We start from the raw sequence: 23,401 nt of genomic DNA on the forward strand, positions 1-23,401 counted from the left end.
GAGTTGCAAGCCCTTGTTGCATACTCACCCGACACTAGGTTCCTCCGTGTCCGACTGGTCCTCTGTACGCACCCTAAATTTCTTCTTAAGGTGGACACATCCTCTCCCTTACTCAGTCTATAGTCTGCCCGCTCTTTCCCAAAGCCTCACTCTCACCAGGGTGAGAGGTTTTTGCACACCTTGGACTGTAAGCGTGCACTTGCATTCTATCTAGACCGCACTGCACTCCATAGGAAATCCACCCAACTCTTTCCTTCTTTGACAAAGACAAGCTGCGAGTTCCAATGGGCAAACAAACTCTCTCCAACTGACTAGCAGACTGTATCGAATTCTGCTATGAGGAAGAAGGCCTTCCTCTCTAGGGCTGAGTGCAGGCACATTCTGTAAGGGCCCTGGCAACATCGGTAGCACACTGTCATTCAGTACCAATTGCCAACATTTCCTAGGCTGCGACATGGAGCGCTCTCCAAACAGCCCTCTACTGCTTAGATAAGGAAGTCCATCAAAACTCTGCCTTTGTCCAATCTGTCTTGAAAAGCTTTCTTCCCGTATAATCCCCAACTCCTTCCACAACCACCTGCTGTGATTTCAGGCTACTTCATCATTGCCAGTAGCACCCCAATTATTATGCCTGCTGCATGAGTTGTCTGTTGTAATACGAGTCAGCCTGTAGCTTGCTAATCAACCATATGTGACTACCATCCTGCTTGACCTGGGAGAAAGCAGAGTTGCTTACCTGTAACAAGTGTTCTCCCAAGACAGCAGGATGTAGTCCTCACAAAACCCACCTGACACCCCGTAGAGTTGGGTCCGCTTAAGTTTATTATTTTATTTTTTCACTCGCGCTTTTTGCAACAAACGAGATTGAAGAGAGACCCCTGTGGCCACAGGGATCATGGCATTCTGGGCATACTCAGTGTGCCAGTCAAAGTTTCTAGAAACTTTAGATTTCTAGAAACTTTGACAAAAGTGTTCCATAATAGGGATCCGCCTGATGATGTCACCCATATGTGAGGACTACATCCTGCTGTCCTGGGAGAAAACCTGTTACAGGTAAGCAACTCTGCTTTCTATCTGGTGTTCACAAGTCACTCTGGGCCCCTTTAAGGATCTTTCTCCTCTTATTTCAATACCGTTTAAGCCTATTTGATTCAGGTTTGAAAACTAAGTAAGGGTTCATCTTAGTGTTTCTAGAAGCATACCATGAGAATTTAGGATAAATTCCCTGTCTCCCAGCAATCTATAGTTGCCAGAGTCATGAAAGGCGTAATTTATCTTAAACCTCTCATTAAAGATCTTCCTACTCCTTGGGATTTAAATATAGTTCTTGCTCAGCTCATGAAATCACTGTTTGAGACTCTAGCAATTGCAGAACTAAAATTATTTTCTTGGAAGATTTTATTTTTGATAGTTGTAACTTCCGTTCAGAGTATTCAGGTTGCAAGCACTAGTCTCATACTCTGTATACCCTCATTTTCTACAACAGAATAGTTTTGAAAAGCCTAAATTTCTACCAAAAATGGTCTCCCACTTTCACTTAATTCATAGTATTGTCTATCTTTTTTCTGAGACTAAACACCAATAAGGGCAAACAGACTTGTCATACATTTGACTGAAGAAGAAATGTATTGTTCTGTTTGGAGAGATCAGTGTCTTATTGAAGGTCCTCACAACTATTTATTTCCTTCAATACTTCAAACAGGATTTTTCAGTTACAAAAATAACACTTTCCACATGAATTCTGATTGTATTCTCTTATTCTTTATACTCAGGCCAACAACTTCAAAATAAAGTGAAAGCGCATCAGGTCACAGTTACTGGAGTTTCCTTAGCCCATCTTCACTCTGCTTCCATAGAAATCTGCAAAGCTGCCATTTGGTCTTCACACTTTCAGTGTTTATTTCTGCCTAGAAAATGCTTCACGTCAAAATAGCAGTTTAAGCTAAGCAGTTCTCAACAGCTTATTTAATTTCTTAACGTCTTCAGCATATCTTTCACTGCTGATATAAGAGCATAACACCTTTTCATGCAACTCTTATTGTGAAGATCGCCATATATGTGGCTGATTATTGACCTGCTTATCCACAGAGAAGGCAAAATTGCTTGCCTGTAACAAGTGCTTTCCATAGACAGGACAAATCAGCTGCACAATTCTGCCCTCCTCCCCTAAGAGTTGAAGGTTAGCTTGCTACAAAGACTGAAGAAAGTCACACAGTGTTGGCTTTGTGAGAGTTGCCCCTGCGTGCTCAGAAAATTACCTTGGTTTTTCTGAGCTCTGACAACTTTTCTGTCTCAGCACTGTTGGAATACTTTATCCACTTGTGTGGCTGGTTGTCCTATTGTCAACAGAAACCACCTATTTCAGGTAAGCAACTTTGCTTTGTCCAAACCACTTCTTAGATGTGTAGTGTTTTACTTCTGAGGCTTACCAAGGCTATGTATAAGACAGTTTCAGAAGTTATAAGAGCATATTACATTAGATCAAGTATTTACATTCTTTCCAGAGAAGGCTGAGGCATTAAAACAGATGTGTGAGAGGGTTTCTTTTAGTTGGTTGTACACCTTCTGAAATACTGCAGAGTTCACAAATAGCTATCTCAAGGTGTAGCGTTCAAGAGAGAGGTATTTTAAGCAAGGCTGTTTCCCATCCAGTGAAGTAGTGGTTTTGCATATTTTTGGGGTCTGGGCTGATGAAAGATTGAAATAGAATTGGACTTTTGGATTACCTCTGTCAATTTCTGCTTTATTAGTTCTCTCAGCAGTCTGGATCAACTCTTCCAGGATTAGACTGTTAACATCTTATTCTCCAATATTTTGAGGTATACAATTAATGTTTAAATTTATGTCTAGCTTTTCAGTTTAGGAGGCTTTGGAATTATTCTCAATTGAGGAAGCACATGTACCTGATTGTAGCAGACAATTTCAAATCTTGCTATACTAGGATTCTGTAGTCTGCAGAGAGCAGAAGCAACCAGACTAGTTAGAGAACTAATAGAATAGGAATTAAGAGGTAGGACAAATTTCCCATGTTCTCCTATAGGTAGAAAATGAAAAAACATGTTTACAAATTAGGATACTGGACGCTTGACAATTTTGGCAGGAGAAACAAATATTTTTGAATTTACATGAGCTTGAATTTGGGCAGATGCAAGCTGCCATGTGCTTCTTTATCAATCAACTGCGTTTGATGTCATGCTCATGCTGTTACGTCAATTTGACAAAACTATTTTGGGGAAATCACTTAGTTCTCCTTATGGCATCTGGGCTTTATCCTGAACCCTGTGGCAATTCTGGTGGGCTGAAGATACTTTGTGCCTTCAGCCTTATGCCATTCTTCATCATTTTAAGGTGTACTGATAAAGCCTTCTCTACTGTGCCTTAATATTTGTTTTTTGGCCTGGCAGCTTCCTGCCAGGCCAAAAAACAAACAATAAGGGTTTATTTCCTTATTTGATTTATTAATTGTCTCCTGATTCGAGTCTAGCTCAGCTGCTTTGCTGTGCCTTAATATTAATGAACCAATTATGGTTGTGTGAACTGAGTATTCTTGGTTATATATGCGTGTCTTACACACATGCAGTCAGTGGCAGAGATGAGGATAAGAACACATGCAAAGTTAATGGCCGCTTAGAAACTGGAATCTGGAAGGTGAATTTGTGTTGACTCCCACTATCTCACATTTCTATAAGTTTGATTTGCAGTAATTTTCATTTCTCCCTCCCTTGTTTCTCTGTAGCATTTCGCCAGTCGGCGCAGAAACCGAAAATGTGGAGAGTGCGAAGCATGCCTGCAGAAAATAGACTGTGGCAAGTGTGACTTCTGCCATGACAAACCCAAGTTTGGTGGTCGGAACCTGAAGCGCCAGAAGTGCCGCTGGAGGCAGTGCCTACGTTTTGCCATGGTTGGTCAACTTGCAACTTTTTTTTTTTTTTACACTGTAGAATAGAAAGTTATTTGCCTTTTGTTTGTAAGCTGCTTTTCTGCTAGAATGAAATGGGGAGGGGGTTGGCAGAAGAATATAGAGCCTGTCACTTCAGTGCTACTAGTTTCAGAGGTCTAAATAGGGATACAGAACCTGTTTCAGGGGATTTAATGGCTCGTGGGATTGGCACTGGGATTCAGAATCATTCTTTCACCAGAGGATGGTTGAGGGTTTAGAGCTGGAGCAGCATGAAGGGAAAACTAATAACTTGTTATGGTACTAACCTAGTTGTGACATCTCTATGCATATCTGAAGGACTCTGCCTTGCCATGGCTGATCTAGTACCTTTCACAAGCACTAAAAATTGAACCATAAGTAATAGCATATAAATTTGGTCACTCATTCCTGATGTGTAAATATTAGTGTTTTATCCCCTTGGTTGTTGTACTGTCCACCATTCTCTCTCCCTTTTCTCCTTGATCTTTCTTTCTGCCTCCTCTACTTTTCTGGCACCTTTCTCTCCCCCCTTTTTTTTGTTTGAGCAATAATAATAAAAAAAAAAGCCTCTCCCCTCCAAAGAAAGCCTCTTCCTCAACACAATCAAGCGTCTCACCCCCATAGGGTTTCAATAGAATATAATGATGGAAAATGGTTAGGGTGTGGGAAATTGAAGACAATACCAAAGGGGGGGGGGGGCAATAGTAAATGTTTGTGGTGTTTACTTATTTATGAAATTATATTAAAAAAAAAAAAAAGTCTGGAGCACTATAGAAGCCTTGCAGATTTCTTCACTTTGCATAGACAAAGACCTTAATAAGCAACACTTCATGTTCATCCCACCAAATCAGTGACAGAGCCTACATTACCTCAGGCTCAGCCCTGGAAGCTACTAATGAGCCATGTCGATGGTCACGTGATTTGCATTGCATGCAGTCAGGTGTCTTTCAGCCTTTCTAGAAAACTTTGGAGCATGCTGGTCTAGCTACATCTGATCTTGATCTGTTAAATAAAATGAAATTGCTTTTGCCTTTTAGACCTTTAATCAGTTCTGTGAGTTTTCTCCTTTGGTGATATGAAATAATTTTTTCTCAGTATTGTCTTGTTTTTATCCTTTTAATGTCACTAGTTAAGTATTTTTGTAATTTTTCAAGGGGTTGTTTTTCATTGCTACCTCAGTTGATGTGTGAATGCAGCTTTGGGTCTGCTGAACAGTGTTCATGCTTGTTGCCATTGTTGCACTTTTTTTTTTTTACTGTCGGTCTCTTATATTGCTTTGATTATTTTCTGAAGAATGGATGAAAAGCAAGCCAGTACCTTTGAGTTGCCCAAAGTTCTCACAGATGTCCCTTTTATATTGTCATAAGAAGTGCCACAAACTCTTCAGTGAGGGCCACAATATCTCAGTATAGAACTTCTCGTCTAAGATGTTGCCATGAGTGGTGTGGCCCCAGCAGGAGAAACTCCATGCCTATCAGATGCAGACAAATCCAGGTCAAAGGTAACATAAAAAAAAAAGCAAATCATGGTCATGTTGATGGATAAGGCTAATTAAAATTCTCATTCAGTTTGATTCCTTGGTCCGATAATAGGCCCAGAAAATCTCCTCTTGATTCATCACAGGGGTCAAAAGACTCTGCATAGGAGTCACTGGGTGAGAGCTTATCCTCAAGTATAGGAATTGTTTTGGTGTTCCCTGTCAGATCACAGTTTGAGGTCATAAATGGTTGAAATGTCCTGAAGAGAACATGCCGGGAGGACTTTCATTGTCCTGATATGAGATTGGTCTTCCAAGGACCATGCTCCAGGCTTTATGGAATATATCTCCACATTGTCCTTGTGGGCATTCAATCCCCTACCAGACCTAGTCTGATTTTTTTTTTTTTTTTCCCCCTTAAGTTCTGATTTGAGTTCAGCTAATCATGGGAGTGCTACATTGGCATCCCTGAGGCACAGAGATGCTTGCATCTGGCACTGAAATGTTGATCGGTATGATGAGTGACCTGCCTCCAGTGACCTTTTCATAGACATCAGATGTGTTAGCATCTGTGCTGGTTTGGATCTCTACCCCAGTGTTTCCCAACTCTCTTCTGTATGCACACCTAGCCATTTGGGTTTTCAGGATTTCCACAATGAATATGCATATGAGAGATTGGCATACCCTGGGTCTCCAATGTATGCAAATCTATTTCATGCTGTTTTCTGTTGATATCCTGAAAATCCAACTGGTTAGGTGTGCCTCCAGGAGAGGGTTGGGAAACTTTTCTGTACTTTGTCATTGACATACCAAAGGTTGGGTCCATTGCTTTTACACTGTCTTGACTGTGACCTTAAGGTAGGTTTACTGTCAAAGCAATGCCTTCAGTACCAGCTGCTACCATTCTGACCTTGCCTGACTTCTGATCCTTCCTTCAGAACAAATCAAGAAGTTAGAATCTGAGAAATTTGTAAGTTCTGAAATTTAGTTCAGTGTAGAGAAGCTATGGGGTCATATATCCCCTTGGAACACTCTTTGCAGCCTGTAAAATATTACTCTTGTCTTGAGGACATTTCCTCATATTGTGCAGAAGGTCATATCTTTTGATTGCCTGCTTCTAGGGTATTGTGTCATTTTTATCTTTCTAAAATAACTTGCATGCATCTGAGGATCTAGCAGCAGTGTCCAGACACCCTCTTCTATAGGACATCATAAAGGCAACAGAAACAACCATGCCTGTTACCTTCTGATAAATAAGGCAGAAATGAAGCAGCTTCATGGTTTAACATTGTCCAGCTTTCACATCAGAGCATGGTGGTTGAATTGGCATCCAGGAAGTCGAAGAAACCAAAGATGAATGCCATTGGCCTAACACTCTGGACCTCATTGGAAAGTGGTTCTTCAGAATGCTATGTTTGCTTTCCACACCACAGACTTCTCACTGTATAGGATGAAGTGTAAACTTTAGCTCAAACTGTCCTTCAGAAGAAAAGAAAAATGTTCTGTCTATAAGCAGGGCTGAATTAACCATGATGTGTTGGTGACCTCATCAGGAGGCACTGAATGGAATCATCCTCCATGACAATAGAGCTTTGAGCTTTACTAGCATGTGCGGAAGTTGCTTCAGTTTGTTTTTCGGCCTCTCTTCGCATGGGCGGCTAATCTATCTCTGTCACAAACTTCTCTCCTTAGTCATTTTTATACTCCTTGCTGTTGCCAGCAACCCACAACAGCACTTGTCAGTACTACTCTTGCAATTACAAAAGGAAGAAAATAAGAGGATAAAAGAACTTCCAGAATCTTCTCTATGGTTTCTAAGAAAGGTATAAGCCGATTCAAATCCTGCTCTTATGGCCAAATTATGTCCATAATGGATTACCATGACCTATGTTATCTCTTCTTGGGTCCAGAACATGACCAACCAAATGCCAGGCTTATGATCAAATGTCCCTGAGGTCACAATGATCCAGAGCAGCTAATAGCAAGCTTGAGAGCTGAAATGAAAAGCAGATCCACTTCCAAGAGTAGTCATTCCTCCTCTTTAAGAAACATCAGAAGTAGATCTTCTGGTGCCACTTCATTATACCAAGATAATTCAGATTGAACATTCTGGGGTTCATTGATGTCAGTTTGGCATAAGTCTGTGGAGTTGGTCAGAGTACCTACTAAGGCCAAGCACCAGGACTTCGCAGCACTCTGTGCAGTCAGCTCTAGTGCTGTGTAAGAAGCAAAAGTCTTCAGTGCAGTATTGAGGGAAGACACTGGACCTGTCAAAGCAGTCTACAAAGAGTACTTCCATGATGCACAGTGTGAGTGGTAGACTCATGGTACGTTGGAGCATTAGAATGCTCTAAGCACCATGCACCAAAGATTGCTTCAGAGAAATCAAAGCAATCCTAGACACACATTCCTTCCAAGTATTCGACTCAAAAGTCCACTTCAATGCAAGCATTGATGCAAGACTTGACTCACCTGGTGCAAACGCACCAAGGGAGACAGTACCTGGCACTTCTGATGACTGACTGAATCTCTCCATATTGTCCTTTCATTCTTCTACATCTAAAGGGTCCAGAAGGGGAGACTTATTTTCCTCTACTATCAGTCCACTCTGGAGAGAGATGTGCACAGGAAATCTTAAAAACTGCACTGCCTACTCAGCTGTATATAGCTTATGATACTTGTTTAACAAGAACCCAGACTCAGCTTTCACCTCCTATTACCAGAGCTGTACCAGTCTCCTAGTTACTTTCTCAGGGCCTGCAACTCCAGTTTCCAGATCCTGTATGCTCAATTCTTCCATTGCCTTCCAATCCTCTGCCATCAGCAGAACAAGAACCAATCCTTATCTCAGAAGAAGGTGCCCCACCCATGAACACCTGCGTAAAGGTCTCAAAAAGCAATGGAACAAATAATGATCATAGCACAAGGGTTTTTTTTTTTGCCTCCTTAATACCACAGCCAGAATAGCCATCTTTCCCACTGGCCTACCCCATTATCTCCTTTTCAGCTCAGAAAGTTAATGCCAGGTGCTCCAGCATTACCAGCTTCTTCATTGAGACAAAGGAGGTTGACCTCCATTGGCATCATCTCCCTCAAGGGTTATTAGCTCTCCTCGTTCACCACAGTCTTCCTGGTCTATTTATTCTCCAGGGGAGTCCCCCAGCAGCTCCATGAGCATCCTTCAGACCCACCTCTCAGGCCACCGGGTCATGTGTCTCCACCATACTCAAGATTTCTGGAGAAAATTGTATCTGCACTTAACATACAAGTACGTAAAGACCCTGACTCAAGAGCAGCGGTCCTTTTGTATATTAGGTTTTTGACATCCCCACAGACACTTCTGCCTTACCAACCCCATGCAGTGTTACAGTCCTAATGAAGATGTGGTAAACACCATACTTGAGAATTACAGTTGCCTGTAAAATGGATCAGAAATTCCGCTTGAAAAAGTTCTCAGAACATGAAGTAATCCAACTACCGCATAACTCCGTCGTAGTAGAATCTGCCATAAAGAAGATGAAAAGACCCGCCTTCATTCTTAACGCTCTCCAGAAAAAGATCACCAGATTCTTGATGAATTCAGAAGCAAAATCTTTCAGAGCACAATGCTTTTTATTCCATTTGTATATGGTGCAATACATCTAAGTGTGTACAAAATCTAAAACCATATATTTACTTGGAAACAGTAGAACAAATCACCCCATTCCTCTCTACAATTCAGAAGAAGTTATAACCCATTTGCTACAATTGGTCTGAGTCATTTGATACCCCAACATTCACATCTGCTGTGTCCATTGAAGTGCCTCTTATGGCATTAGAGAGGATGTCCATTAAAAATTAGCTGATCTCTTGGGTCCCGGTGACAACCTCTTTGGGGAAAAGCTACAGGAAGAGGTTTCCCAGATGAAGAAACAAAATGTGGCGTTCAATCATTATCTGCAGAACCTCACACTTCCGGATGAAGACTGTATTTATCTTACAAATGTTCTTACTATCCATCACAATCGTACAGATCATACCATCAATATTGCATACTGCCTTTACAGACCAACCATCAGCAGATTCAACCAGCATAAACCAGAAGACATCCAAGGGAGTGACACCATCAAAATCCACAACAGCAGCTGACAAAACAGATGCAGAGTTTTTGATCATTCAGAAACCATTGTCATTTAGTCAATTGGGAGGCAAAATCTAGCTATTTCCAACAGTCTAGAATCAAATATCCCAAGATTGTCGAGTCTTACAGATAGTATAGCAGGATTACAATCTCAACTTCTCTAGTCAGCAGGTAACCATGCACACTGCTGTACTGCCATCTGACCCGCAGAATGCAATTCAAGAATTACCTTCTTCCCTACATAACCAGGAATTTTACTCCTAATTTTTAATTCTAAAAAAGACTGAGGGACTATGGCCCATCCTAATCTTAAAAATCTTAATCAGTATCTTCATCAAGAAAAATTCAAGATTTCATTGGGCATGATCCTACCATTCGTTCAACACAATGATTGGATGTGCTTACTGGACCTCAAAGATGCTTATGTGCATGTTCCAATGTACCCTGCTTGCTGGTGATTCCTATGTTTCAAAGTGGGCACCTGCTATTACCAATACAAAAGTATTTTGTTTGGAGACTCAGCTGCCCTCAGAGTCTTCACAAAATACCTTGCAGTGGGAATGGCCTACCTATTCCATCAAGGAATTTGAGTATTCCCGTATCTCGACAATTAGTTGCTAGTAGCCCCAGCAAAAGATACCCTGCAGTCATATCTACATAAAACAATAACTCTTTAAATCCCTAGGATTCCTCATCAACTTCAAAAAGTCAATTCTAGAGCCCTCCCCACAAATTCATTTCTTTGGATCTCTAAAAGAGATACCATGCTGGCAAGAGCATTCCTTCCTCCAGACAGAGTAACAACACTCAACAGAATCACAATTACAAAACTGAAGACAATCTATATTCTGGTGTTTTAAGGATAAGTAGCAGCAGCTATTCATGTAGTCCCATTAACACGCATATGCATCTCCTTCATTGAGGATTGCGAACTCAGTGGAACCAACTCCTTTAACCACTTTATACCAAGATAATCTTTAATGCAGAAATGAAAAAAGAGAAATTGGAGGTTACAACTAGTGGTTCTGCAGGATGGCTCACCACTTCATCCTGCATATCAAGTAATACTAGTAACACTGGCCACTACAAGACACAAGATGTTTGGTCAGCTCAAGAATGACAACTTCAGATCAACTTATTGAAACTTGAAGTGATGCGCAATGTCCTAACTATTCAAGCACATTCTCTGAGGAAAACACATGATGATACAGATGGACAATCGAGTAGCAATATTTTGTCAACAAACGAGGGACCGGATCATGGATCCTGTGTCAAGAAGCCCTGCACATATGGCAGTGGACAATACAAAACAATGCTACACTGCAAGCCACTTACTTACCCGGAATAGCAAATACTATGTTGGACAAACTCAGCAGGATTTCTGCCCACATGAATGGTCCCTAACACAGTCCATAGCCGATCGCCTCTTCAAACTGTGAGGATACCCATGGATCGATTCTGTTCCATTTGACCCAGTGCTCTGTGCGAAGCTCCAGATGCTTTCCTAATTCTCTGAAATATAGGCCTCAAGTACAATTTTCCTTCAATACCATTCATAGCGAGGACCTTACAGAAATTCATGAGATCAATCCAAAATTATCTTAATTGCACCAAATGGCCCAGATAACCCGTGATATGCCTATCTAGTAAAATTCTCCATTAGAACTCCCATTCAACTGGGAGACAACCCTGCCTTGCTAACCCAAGAAGATGGCTCACCTTTACACCCAACTCTTCCAACCCTCAAGCTGATGGGTTGGATGGACCCAATACAGAAGGTGATACTCTCGGCCAGGAAGCCATCAACAAAGTAGTTATTCTTTTAAAAGGAAAGAATGCTCTGGTGTGCTTCACACAATCTAAACCCATTCAATTGAAAACCATGACATTCCTGTCTTATCTGCACCATCTTTCCCAATCCGGACTTGCATCTGTGCATGTGCATCTTAGTGCTATTGCAGCTTACCATTCTCCAGTGAATGGATTGCCAATTTCCATGCATCTCCTAGTCTCAAGATTCATGAAAGGTCTCCTACATCTGCACCCTCCAGTTCAGAAACCGCCAGTGCCTTGGGACAGAAACATAATTCTAACTACTCCGATGAAAGCACCATTTCAACCCTTAAAAACTGAATCTGTAAAAGCACTTAACCTGGAAAGTTCTTTTTCTTGTAGCAGTCACTTCTGCTCGAAGGGTTAGTGAACTGCAAGCTCTAGTTCATTACCTACCATGCATGTAATTCTTCCATGATAAAGTAGTACTCAGAACACATCCAAAATTTTTACCAAAACTGGTTTCTACTTTTCACCTGAACCAATCAATAGTTATCCCGACTTTATTTGTAAAATCTCATACACACAGCGAAAAACTGTTGGGCTGCAGAAGAGCTCTGGTTTACTACAAACACCGCACAAAATCCCACAGAAAAGCGTCACATCTGTTCGTCTCATATGATCCCAAAAGATTAGGCGCACTTGTAGCCAAATGAACACTATCCAGTTGGATTACCAGTTGCATTCACCATTGCTAATAGCAGCTGGACTTAATCTTACTAATCCAGTCAGAGCCTACCAGGTATGAGCAACAATTTCCTCAATTGCTCACCTAGGAGAGGTTCCCATAGAGAACATGTAAAGCAGCTATTTGGTCATCAGTGCATACATTCATTTCCCACTACTGTCTAGATGCCTTGGCTTCTGTGTACAGTGCAGTGGGACAGGCAGTAATGCACCATATGATACCTAAATAGTCTGCTATCCATGGTGGAGTCTGGGTTGCTTATTCGTAAATAATGCGCTGCAACCCTCAGTTTGGGACTCCCCACAGATCATGGCTAATTCAGCCCTGCTTATTGATTGGAAAAAAGCAAGATTGCTTACTGTAAATGTTTTCTATAGATAACAGGATGAATTAGCCATGAGATGCCCACCTTCCTTCCTGAGTAATAGACTAACCTTATCCTAGCTTTGAAATAGACTGAGGCGAGACTGAGGCAACGTCCGCATGGGAAATCCTGCTCATGCTCAGTAGAGCTCAAAGTTCTAGCTTGGAGAGACATTTCCATTCAGTTCCAACTGATGTCACCCACAGGTCATGACTAATTCATCCTACTTTCTATGGAAAACACCATTTATAGTAAGCAAACTTGCTTTTTTTTCACTCCCTTATGGCTAAGGGGAAAAGTGTAAAATGGCTTCTGGTCCATTCAGCCTATGATGTATTGGATACACCAATGAGAGTATCTACCATTAACATCAGCAGAGCAGTGTGGCTGTGTTTCTGAAGATGAGTAGGACATGCTTGCTGATGTGCCAAGTTTGGGAGATAATTTGTTTGGAAAGAGAAATACTGCAGACCTCAAAGACCGTTAGCCAATTCTGACACATTTCACTTTAGATTCGCCTTTGGCTCCTTGGAAGCTGCTTTTTACTTGAGGCACTTCCACAGTTCCTCCAGAGATTAGGGATTTTGCTTGAGCAAAAGAGATCTAAGCCCTTTATGATCATTCAGTTAAAGCTGGGGGTCAGATTTTTGATTGATTCTAGAGGAGATAGCCAGTCTTTTTGAATCTATTTTGTAAACCCCTGAACTCTCAAAATCTCAGGATTGTCAAAATTATGCCTTTTGAAAGCTCCTCCAAATTGTTTTCCAAAAGACATTCACGTCCACTTACTAACAGGGCCTACTAAGATAGGAAATCTCCAATTTTATAGGGCATGCTGGAATCTTACTCCAATTTTTAGGGAATTTAGGTGCATCCTAGACTAGAGAGACTTAAATGCATTCTTGAAAAAGCTAAAGTTTAAACTGGCTTCACTATGTACCATATTACCCCTTCTAAATCAAAAGGACTGCCTATGTCTTGTCCTCAAGTAGGCTCATCCTTACATAGATACACACTTTAGACATAGGAAGGATCTCAGATTTGTAATAGGAACATAAGACGTGCCATGTTAGGTCAGAACAAGGGTCGATTGAGCCCATCATACCATCTCAGACAGTGGCCAGTCTGAGTCACCAGGAAGTACCTGGCAGATCCCAAACAATAGATCTGTTCCTTGTTGCTCATGTGCCAGGCACAAGTGGTAGCTTTCCTGAATCTACTCAGCTAATAATTGTTTGAATTTTCCTCTAGGAACTTGGCTAAACCCCTTTTAAACCCAGCTATGCTAGATGCCTTGATCACATTCTTTGATGGCAAATTCCACAGCTTGATTATGCATTGATTGATTGAAAAAATACATTCTCTGTGGAATAGGCAGGATAATATCAGCCACACAAGTGGAGTGACACATCTGACAATGCCGAGATGGAAAAGCTCTCTTGTGCATGGACCTTCCTGTCTGTCTGCTTGCTGCACAAGTCCCCTCAGTCTAAGAACATAAGAAATTGCCATGCTGGGTCAGACCAAGGGTTTCTATTCTTGGAGATATGAATAAAAATTGTGTGCTTATTTTTCTAGCCACTTGCCTGGTTTTTCTCTGACAAATTTTGTCATTTAATATATCTATTTTAGCTAGTCTCCAAAAAGAAATTTCTTTAGGTATGTTTTTTCTTTTGGAATTTGCCAATAATTCTTCCAAAACTAAGTTTGAAGTTGTTTTGTGATTTTTTTTTAAGATAGCAAAGTCAAATCCAGGTTTCAAGAGATGTTATAAATGTTCTAAGAAAATGGCTGTCAGACTTCCTTGATTGCTGTGTCAGATGTCTCTGGCCTTCTCATGACATGCCAAATTGTGCCCATTGCACTTGTATGTCCCCCAGGGTCATAACATCCAGAAGCTACACACTTGTGCTTCAGAATCATCTTTTCTCCTGGAAAAAGGATAAAGTCTACATCTGCAGAGGGATCTTTACTCAGTGTTAAAAGGGCAGTGTCCTCTTATGCTTAAGAGTCATGATTTGGCATAATCTTAGCGCAAATGACATTTTCCTTCCAGTAAAGGAGGTTAACACTCTTCAGCATCAGAGGATCCTGGTGTGAAGAAAGAGGTAACACTCGCTCTGGTGCTGGGTATTGTTGCAATAAAAGACAGGAAGTCCTCTGAGGTGCATGGCACAGAAATGAGATCACCGTAGGAATTGAGCCATCCACAGGATCGCTCTTTTGCAAAAACAGTAAATGGACACCAACAGGCAAAGGCATTAGTGCCACCTCAGTGCAAAATATCTTCTTGGTGCAAGTGGCTTTTCCATCATAGACAAAGACCAGCTCTAGGCTAACTTGTTCCCTATGCAAAAAGTGAAATTTTCTCCTTCTCCACTTCCCCCAGTGGCAGCTGTGGCACATCACTCCCTCCTTCAACAGTGACAGTAGTTCTGGCACAGTATATCTATCTTCCCCAACACTTTCCTCACTCTCTGCCCAGCACTACTATCTCCTCTGCCCTGCTCTTTACCCTTGCCCAGAGTGCCCAGAATCTCTCTCCCCCTTTCCTGTTAGCAACATTCCCCTCTTTTTTTTTTGTTTTACCTCCCCTTCTCTTTCTACTAATGCTTCACCTATCACAATAGACAGAAGCCACCTCCCTCCTGCACAGCATTCCTGACTCTCTTGCTTTCAGACAAGGGTGCAGGAGGGAGGGGGAAATGATACCCCCCTGTGCATCCTAAAAGCCAGCTCTGATCACTGAGCAGTCTGAAAAGTCTAGAAATACTTTAGCAAAGCCACCACCAAAAGGGCAAGAGTTCTTGCCACTGAAAATGCAAGTTTTGGTACCAGAATTGTCAATTCTTCTCTAATTCCTCCCACATCAATAGATCAGCATTTCTTTTTGAAAATGCGGGAAGGAATTGTTTTAACAAATGTGCCAAGTTGCCACTTTCTCTTTGATACAGAGTGGTTCAAACCTATTCTGAATCTCACAGTTCTCTTCCTCCCAAGAATAAAATGCTTCTGGAAGTTCCTATTAAGTTATTTGATTTCTCTTCAGCAGATGAACAATCCACAGATCTTCCATCCAGTTCCCTCCCTTCTGCTGCCTAGGAGTACATCTCCTCCTGAAAGTTTCTTATCCTGCTTTTGCGCAGAAAATGGCTAATGCAATTCCATTTAAATTACAATAAAAGTCAGAACCTAAAAAAAAGATATCTTTGGTTCGCTTAAATACATTCATGCACCTGGGCAACCAGTGGCAGTTGCAGTACACAAGTTGCTTCAACAGCTTCAAACCAGAATGTGGAAGACTCCTATATCCATTCTCTCTGTTATAAGGGAGTTAGATCTTAAATCCAGAGTTCAGCCATCTCTGGGGCATGATAAAATTCAACTTCCCCATCACTCTGTAGTAGTAGAGTAAGCTTTAAAGAAAAGCAAAGTGCTTCAAGACATATTCCGACAACCCCTCCTGGCAAAGATACCAGGATGCTGGACAACATGATATAAAAGGTCTTCCAAAGAGCCATGCTAAGCTCCAGAAAATAAGCTTATCAGTTGCATATGATTCAACATATTCATGCATAAGAATTATGGAATTCCGATGGAATCCGAGTGACGGTATATAAGATCCAATAAATAAATAAGATCCAATAGTCTCTAGCAGAAGAACTTACGATTGAGATAAAATGAATCTCTTTATTTTTGCCATTTAGGTAGAAATCTGTGGCAAACATTTAATAAGATGAGCATACGATGCCTATGACACGTCTTTTAGAATTTCGGCCATAGCTATTGGAGCCAGAAGGCTTAATTGAGTGCATCTGGTGTTCATGAGAATGTAGATGAGAAACTCAGATGCTAAAAGTACAGGAGGTAATCTCTTTGGGGAGAAAGTAAAAGAAACAGTCAATATTAAGGATCACTGTGCTCCCCTCCTTTTGACCATCTATAGCATCGCAACTCTCCACCCCCAGAAAGGCTCAGGCTCAAATTTATAGAAGACAATATAACTACCCAAGAAGATAACAGTACCTCTTGCAACTCCTTCGTTTCCAGCAGCAGCAAAACAGTCCTTGTACCAGAAAAAGGAGGCATCCTAAACTTTTACAACAGGTACAGACCAAAGCCAATCCTAATTTTGACTAAAACTTCAACAAACCTACCGTTATACTGTTAGATGAGCTTTTGGTAGGGGGAAGGCTTTAGTATTTCAAACGAGCATGGTCTTTAATAAGACTGATGATCCTAAGAATTAAAAATCAAGGATTCCAGTTGAACCTAAAGTTGTCTTCCCCCTCCCTCCCTACCAAATAGTTCTTCAGTGAGGCATTCTTTGCATACTAAAAATCTCATGCTGCTTCAACAAGAGCTTTAATATTTTACTAGGTGTGGTAGAGCTTGTTCCACTGCAAGAAAAGAATTTAGGGTTTCCCAGCGTGTAGCCAAATGGACACAGGACCAATGGGTTATGTGCTCCCCCATCTAGGAGACAGAGACTGAGTCAGGTTTCAAAGATGACATCACCCTAGATATACCCCTGCAGTGACCTCAGCCATTCAGTATCTCTCCATCTCCTAGCAAATGTGGATGCTATCCCCACACCAGCAGCAGTGTTTAGCGGGATTGTAGCACTAATTCAAAGGAGAAATGTTACCTTCAAATTGAAAGGAAGATCGAGTCCTGCTCTCCTGCAGTGATACCTAAGGGGTCCCTCCCCCAGCTGAGAATTCCTGAGGTGATTTCCGAGATTTCTCAGAAGGCTGCCTTGGTCTGGTAGCCGGTTCCCGGCGTGGACTTTGCTGCTGAAGCAGCTGAAAGGCAGCAGGTGCAGAAGCCGAGCACAGTGATGAAGGCCTATGCCCTCTTCCCTCTGCAGCTGGATACCGTCTTTGTACTCAGCTGGTAAGCAGAGAAGAACTCCGATCCAGAGATGTGGAAGGGTTTTGGTAAGTCTTTCCTCCAGTCTCCTTGCTCGGCACGCCGTACCGACATCGTTCCCGATCCCGTTCGGGTGAGGGAAGGGGGCTTCCGAGTGGGTTGAGCGGGCCCCCCGATGGGCTAGGCCCCACTTCAGGCTCGGTGGACTCTCCATGTGGTGATCCATGGCGCCATATTGTGCGCGGTTTGGTGCGGTGCCATTATCTTCCCTTCGTCTGTCGGTACACGGTGCGGGCCAGCCTTCTGTGTGCCTAACTTATGTGTAAATACGCGTATAGCTGCACGCATAAGCCCATACACACCTTAGTGCACAACAGACCGCTTAGATCTATGCTCGCTGAGGCGAGTCTGAGCGCACTCAAGGGGCATTAACCGGCTAAATGCACAAGCTACAGAGGTTATGGACCCGGCAGCAAAGAAGCTCAGACAACACTCCCTTTGCGCTCCCTGCCACATTAGGGCTGCACAGTCTGAGCTGGAATCCTGCTTGTGTCAGCACTTTGAGGAGGCCCAGGGAGGGCTGGATTCTCAAAATCTTTCCAAGTCCAGCCCATCCCAGTCTGAGGATGGATCAGCCACGACCTTATCTGACAGCGACCTGGGCGATTCTGGGGCTGCGTCCTCCCTGGGAGAGGGCAGTTCTGCGGCCCCTACCCCAGTTCCTCCTGGGCCAAATATGGACCCGGCAGCCTTCTCTTGGTTGGAATTTTTTCAGGGCTTTTTAAGCCTTTGTTCAAGCACAGTCAGCCCCTGCCCGGGCTGAGCCCCAGCTGGGGAGGCCTCGCCCTCCCAGCCCTGTCAGTATGCCTCAGGACATGCCTCGCCTCACCAAGGGTATCCCTGACAGGAACCCAGATACCACGAATGACAATGGGGAGGACAGGGAAATCCCTCCAGGCCTGGAGCCATACCATGCTTTGATTTTTCCACAAAGATGAATTACCGGTCCTAGTCTCCCAGACCCTGAAGACTCTGGGAGTTCCAGGCACGGACACTATGTCGGAGCCAATGAAGAACCCCATATTGGTGTGTCTACGGAAAGCCTCTTGCTATTTCCCGATGCTGGAAGCCATCCAGGAGTTGATTGACCTGGAATGGGATACCCCAGAGGCAAGTTTTAAAGGAAGTTGGGCCTTGGAGGCCTTGTACCCTTTGGACCCAGTAGTTAAGGAATGCCTGCATTTCCTGAAAGTGGACGCTTTGGTCTGCACTGTCTCGAAGCGAACTATAGAGAGAGGAGCGGCCTTGAAGGATGCTTACGATAGACGGTTGGAATCCATTCATAAGCAAGCCTTTGATGTGACAGCAATGACACTGCAGATCGTTTCCTATTGTGCCCTGGTGGCTCGTTCACGTCTCCTCCTCTCGCAAAGAGACAGAGACAGCGCAGGGTCGAATGCCGGAGAGGCAATTGAGCCCGCCATGGCCTTCCTAGTGGATGCAAGCTCAGACCTAGTGTGTACCTTGGCTAGAGGAGTAGTCTCAATGGTGGCAGCCAGAAGACAGCTAAGGTTGCGAAATTGGTCAGCGGATGCAACCTCTAAGGCAAACCTCACAAAGATGCCCTTTAAGGGATCCCTCCTATTCGGAAGCGAATTGGAGAAGCTAGCCAGTAAGTGGAGTGAATCTCCAGTGCCTCGGCTACTGGAAGATAAGAAAAAGTCACAGTGCCCCTCACCCTTGAGGGATCGGACCAGGGGCTCCCAGCGCTTCTGGCCCTACAAAAACTAGTCATTTCAGTTCTCGGCCCTCGGGAAGGTCTCGGTCCTTTCAGAACAGACAACCAAAAAGAGGAACAAGTTTGAGCTGAGGCTCGACCCGAACTTCTCAATGAACTTTTGCCGACCCATACACTGGACTAGGAGAAAGGGGCCCAACTATCTCTCTTCTATCAGCAGTGGGTTGAGATCATGTCAGACAAATGGGTACTGGACTTCATATGAGAAGGATATGCCCTGGAATTTCACAGCGTCCCTCGGGACAGGTTCATGATGTCAATTTGCCACTCCCAGTACAAGAAACTGGCAGTGGAATCCACACTGATAAGGCTTCTCAGTCTGAGGGCTATAACTCCAGTGCCTACACCCCAAGTAAATATGGGACGTTATTCCATCTATTTATCATGCCCAAGAAAAAGAGCTCATTCCAACCCATCCTGGATCTCAAGAGTGTAAACAGTCACCTGCGAATAATTCGCTTTTGCATGAAAACTCTTTGCTCTGTCATAATGGCAGTGCAACCGTGAGAGTTCTTAACCTCTCTGGACCTCTGAGGCCTGTCTTCATATCTCAATCTGTCAAGACCACCCGCAAATCGTAGGAAATGCTGAACTGGGCTGCCATTACCAGTTCTGGGCATTGCCTTTTGGCCTGGCAACCGCTCCAAGAACATTCTCCAAAAGTATGGTGGTCGTGGCAGCAGCATGGAGGAAAGAAGAGATCCTGGTGCACCCTTACTTGGATGACTGGCTGATCTGGGCAAAGTCATTGGAGGAGAGCCTCCAGGTGACCATCAGGGTCAGCTCTCCTACGGGAACTCAGGTCGTGAACATGGACAAGAGTAGCCTCAAGCCCTCCCAGTCCTTAGAGTACCTGGGGGTCCGATTCGATACCAAGCAGGACAAGGTTTTCCTCCCTCCCTCAAGGAGAAGAAACCTGATGAACAAGTGCATCAGTTGACAAACACAATGCGCCCCAGGGTGTGGAACTATCTCCAGGTCCTCTGCCTCATGGTGTCAACCCTGGAACTAGTACCGTGGACGAGGGCACACACATGCGGTCTCTCCAACGCTCCCTGCTGTCATGTTGAAACCCACTGTCTCAAGACTACTCAGTTCGCCTCCACCTGCCAATGGAAGTATGCTCTCGGCTCCAGTGGTAGCTACAGGAAATTCACCTAAGCATGGGTGTAAGCCTGTCCCCACTGAACTGGATCGTCCTCATGATGGACAGTGAGCTCCGAGGGTGGGGAGCTCACTGTCAGGAACTGACAACCTAGGGGCGATGGTCCGAGGAGGAGGCGAGCTGGAACATAAACTGCCTGGAAGTGCGAGTGGTCAGATTAGCATGCCCGCAGTTCGGCCACAGGCTCCAGGGACAAGCAATCCGAGTGATGTCGGACATCCACTGCCAGGGAGGAACCAAAAACCACCAAGTGTCTCTGGAGATAGAGCCCCTTATGGAATGGGCAGAGTTGAACCTACAGGCAATCTCTGCCTCCCACATCGCTGTAAAAGACATCGTCAGAGCAGACTTTCTCAGCAGGGAAAGCCTGGATCTGGGGGAATGGATGTTTTCAACCAGAGCCTTCCATCTTCTAGTAGATTGCTGGGGCCTCCCATCCATCGACCTACTGGCCACATCTCACAATGCGAAGGTTCCCCGGTTCTTCTGTCACAGACTAGATCCGTGCTCCCAAGGGATCAACACTTTCGTCCAGACCTGGCCAGAGGAGAACTTAACTGTATGCCTTCCCTCCGTGGCCTCTATTGGGCAAGATCGAAAACAGAGAATTGGCCGAGGCGCCCATGGTGTGCAGACATGCAGAGGCTTCTCGTGGAGAATCCTCTTTATCTCCCCCCGCACAGGGACCTTCTCCAGCAAGGCCCGATTCTTCACGAAGATCCAACTTTATTCTCTCTTACGGTCCCGCCCTTGAAAGGGCTCGCCTGACTAAACCTGGTTATTCGGTGACTGTGATCGCCACATTGCTTGGTGACTGTGATCGCCACATTGCTTCGCATGCAGAAGTTCTCATCTTCCCTGGCGTACGTACGAATCTGGAGAATATTTGAGGCCTGCTGCGAGTAGCATGGGGTGCCCCTGCGAACGGCCAAGATCCCCACGATTCTGGAATTTTTACAGGACAGCCTGAACAAAGGATTGACCCTCAACTCCCTGTCACTGCAGGGGTATATCTAGGGTGACGTCAGCTTTGAAACCTGACTCCGTCTCTATCTGCTAGCAGGGGAGCACATAACCCATTGGTCCTGAGTCCATCTGTCTACACTAAGGAAAACGAAATTATCATGTAAGTAATTTCTCCATTTTATTCCAAATATTTTCTGATTCATAAGAAAAGTGGAAGACCCAAGGAATCTCAACAAATAGAGAAAAATTCTGGATAAACTCTTTGCATGCTATCCTTTGCTCTCTAAACCTAAAAGATGTTTACACTCGCATCTTAAGTCACAAGACTGGCCGGAAAATGTCAACATTTCACGGTAATAGAGGAGCATTATCTGTAGAGTGTCTTTCTGTTTGTCTCTGCAACACCCAGAGTTTTCACACAATGCCTTGCAGTTTTTGCTACTTAGGGAAAAACCAGATTTTCCTTCCTGTAGTTGACGATTGGCTTATAGTGGAATCATTTACTACTATTACTTAACATTTCTATAGCACTACACGACATATGCAGCAATGCATAAATATACAAAAAGACAGCCCCTGCTCAATAGAACGTAGTCTAATAAGACAAATATACAGGGCATGAGATTTGGGGTATTTCATAAAGCAAGACAATGGCTAAAAAGAAATGAAAGTTAAGACTGAAAGCATAAGATTTAAAAGCGGTTTCAAAAAGGTGGGTCTTTAGATGGGATTTAAACATGGTAAGCGTGGGAGCATGATGCACCTGTTCAGGAAGACTATTACAAGCACACGGCACAGCCAGGTGGAAAGCACGGAGTCTGGAATTAGTAGTAGAGGAGAGAGGCACAGATAGTGATTTCTCTGACGAGCAGAGTGCACGAGGAGGGGTGTAGAGAGAGATAAGAGAGGTAGTGAGGTGTTCCAGAGTGAAGGCATTTGTAGGTGAGAAAGAAGAGCTTGAACTGTGTGCGGGAACACATAGGTAGCCAATGCAGCGAATTCAGAAGAAGGGGTTATGTCAACACAGCGACTTTGGCGAAAGATAATCGTGCAGCTGAATTTAGGACAGATTGCAGTGGAGAGAGATGGCTTGCCAGGAGACCTGTACGGAGCAGGTTGCAATAGTCTAGGCGGGAGGAGATGAGGCAGTGAATAAGGGGTTCTGGTAGTGTGTTCAAAAAAGGACGGATTTTGGCAATGTTAAAAAGCAACAACACATTTTAGCAGTGTTCTGGATATGCGTAGAGAAGGAGAGAAAGTAGTCAGAGGACTCCAAGGTTATGGGCTGATTGGACTGGGATGATGACAGTGTTATCCACAGGAGCAGAGAAAGGAGGAAGAGGGGAGGTGGACTTGGGGGGAAAGATAAGGAGTTCTGTCTTGGCCATGTTGCGTTTAAGGTGGCAGCGGGATATCCAGGCAGCAATGTCAGACAAGCAGGCTGAGATTCGGAACTGGATTTCTGCTGAAATTTCTAGTGTACAAAGGTAGATCTGGGAGTCAACATAAAAATGGTATTGAAAGCCATGAGAGGAAATCAGAGCACCAAGGGAATTAGTATATAGTGAGAAGAGGGCCCAGGACTGAGCCCTGAGGCACACCAATTGATAGTGGAATGGCAGTAGAGGAGGAAGCACCAGAGGAAATTCTAAAAGTGTGATGAGAGAGGTAAGAGAACCAAAACAGTATAGAGTCCTGAAATCCAAGCAAAGACAGAATATCAAGGAGTAGGTGGTGATCAACAGTGTCAAAAGCAGCAGACAGGTCAAGGAGGATGAGGACAAAGTAAAGACCTTTGGCTTTAGCCATAAACATGTCATTGGAAACTTTGGCAAGAGCTGTTTTAATTAAATGTAGAAGGCAAAAACCAGACCAGAATGGATCCAGAATGGCTTGAGATGTAAGAAAGTCAAGACAGACGTTCAAGTAGTTTAGAGGCAGAAGGGAGATGGGACGATAGCTGGCAGGACAGGTAGGTTCTAGTGATGGTTTTTTAAGGAGTGGTATGATTACAACATGTGTGAAGGCAGCAGGAACAGTAACAGTGGAGAGTGATAGATTGAGGATGTGACAGGGATGACTGCAGTGGAGATAGAGTTTAGAGGATGAGAGAAGACTAGCAGTTTCCTCCACTGTGACTTCAGGAAAGGAGGAGAGAGTGGTGGAGGAAAAAAGTGGGGGAGAGGCAGGTAAAGGTGA

At 43.7% G+C, this 23,401-nt stretch overlaps 1 protein-coding gene across 7 annotated transcripts in view; it reads left to right on the plus strand.

The window, feature by feature from the left end:
* The window catches only part of MBD1 (methyl-CpG binding domain protein 1), a 322,119-nt gene that overhangs the window by 212,120 nt on the left and 86,598 nt on the right, over positions 1-23,401 (plus strand). For all 7 annotated transcript variants that reach the window (XM_029611568.1, XM_029611550.1, XM_029611587.1 and 4 more), the window contains one exon: positions 3,737-3,901. In XM_029611568.1, coding sequence (XP_029467428.1) covers positions 3,737-3,901 — 165 coding nt within the window. The remainder of the gene's footprint in view (positions 1-3,736; positions 3,902-23,401) is intronic.

The sequence above is a fragment of the Rhinatrema bivittatum genome, chromosome 1 (assembly GCF_901001135.1).
Source record: "Rhinatrema bivittatum chromosome 1, aRhiBiv1.1, whole genome shotgun sequence".
Taxonomy (NCBI): Eukaryota; Metazoa; Chordata; class Amphibia; order Gymnophiona; family Rhinatrematidae; genus Rhinatrema; species Rhinatrema bivittatum.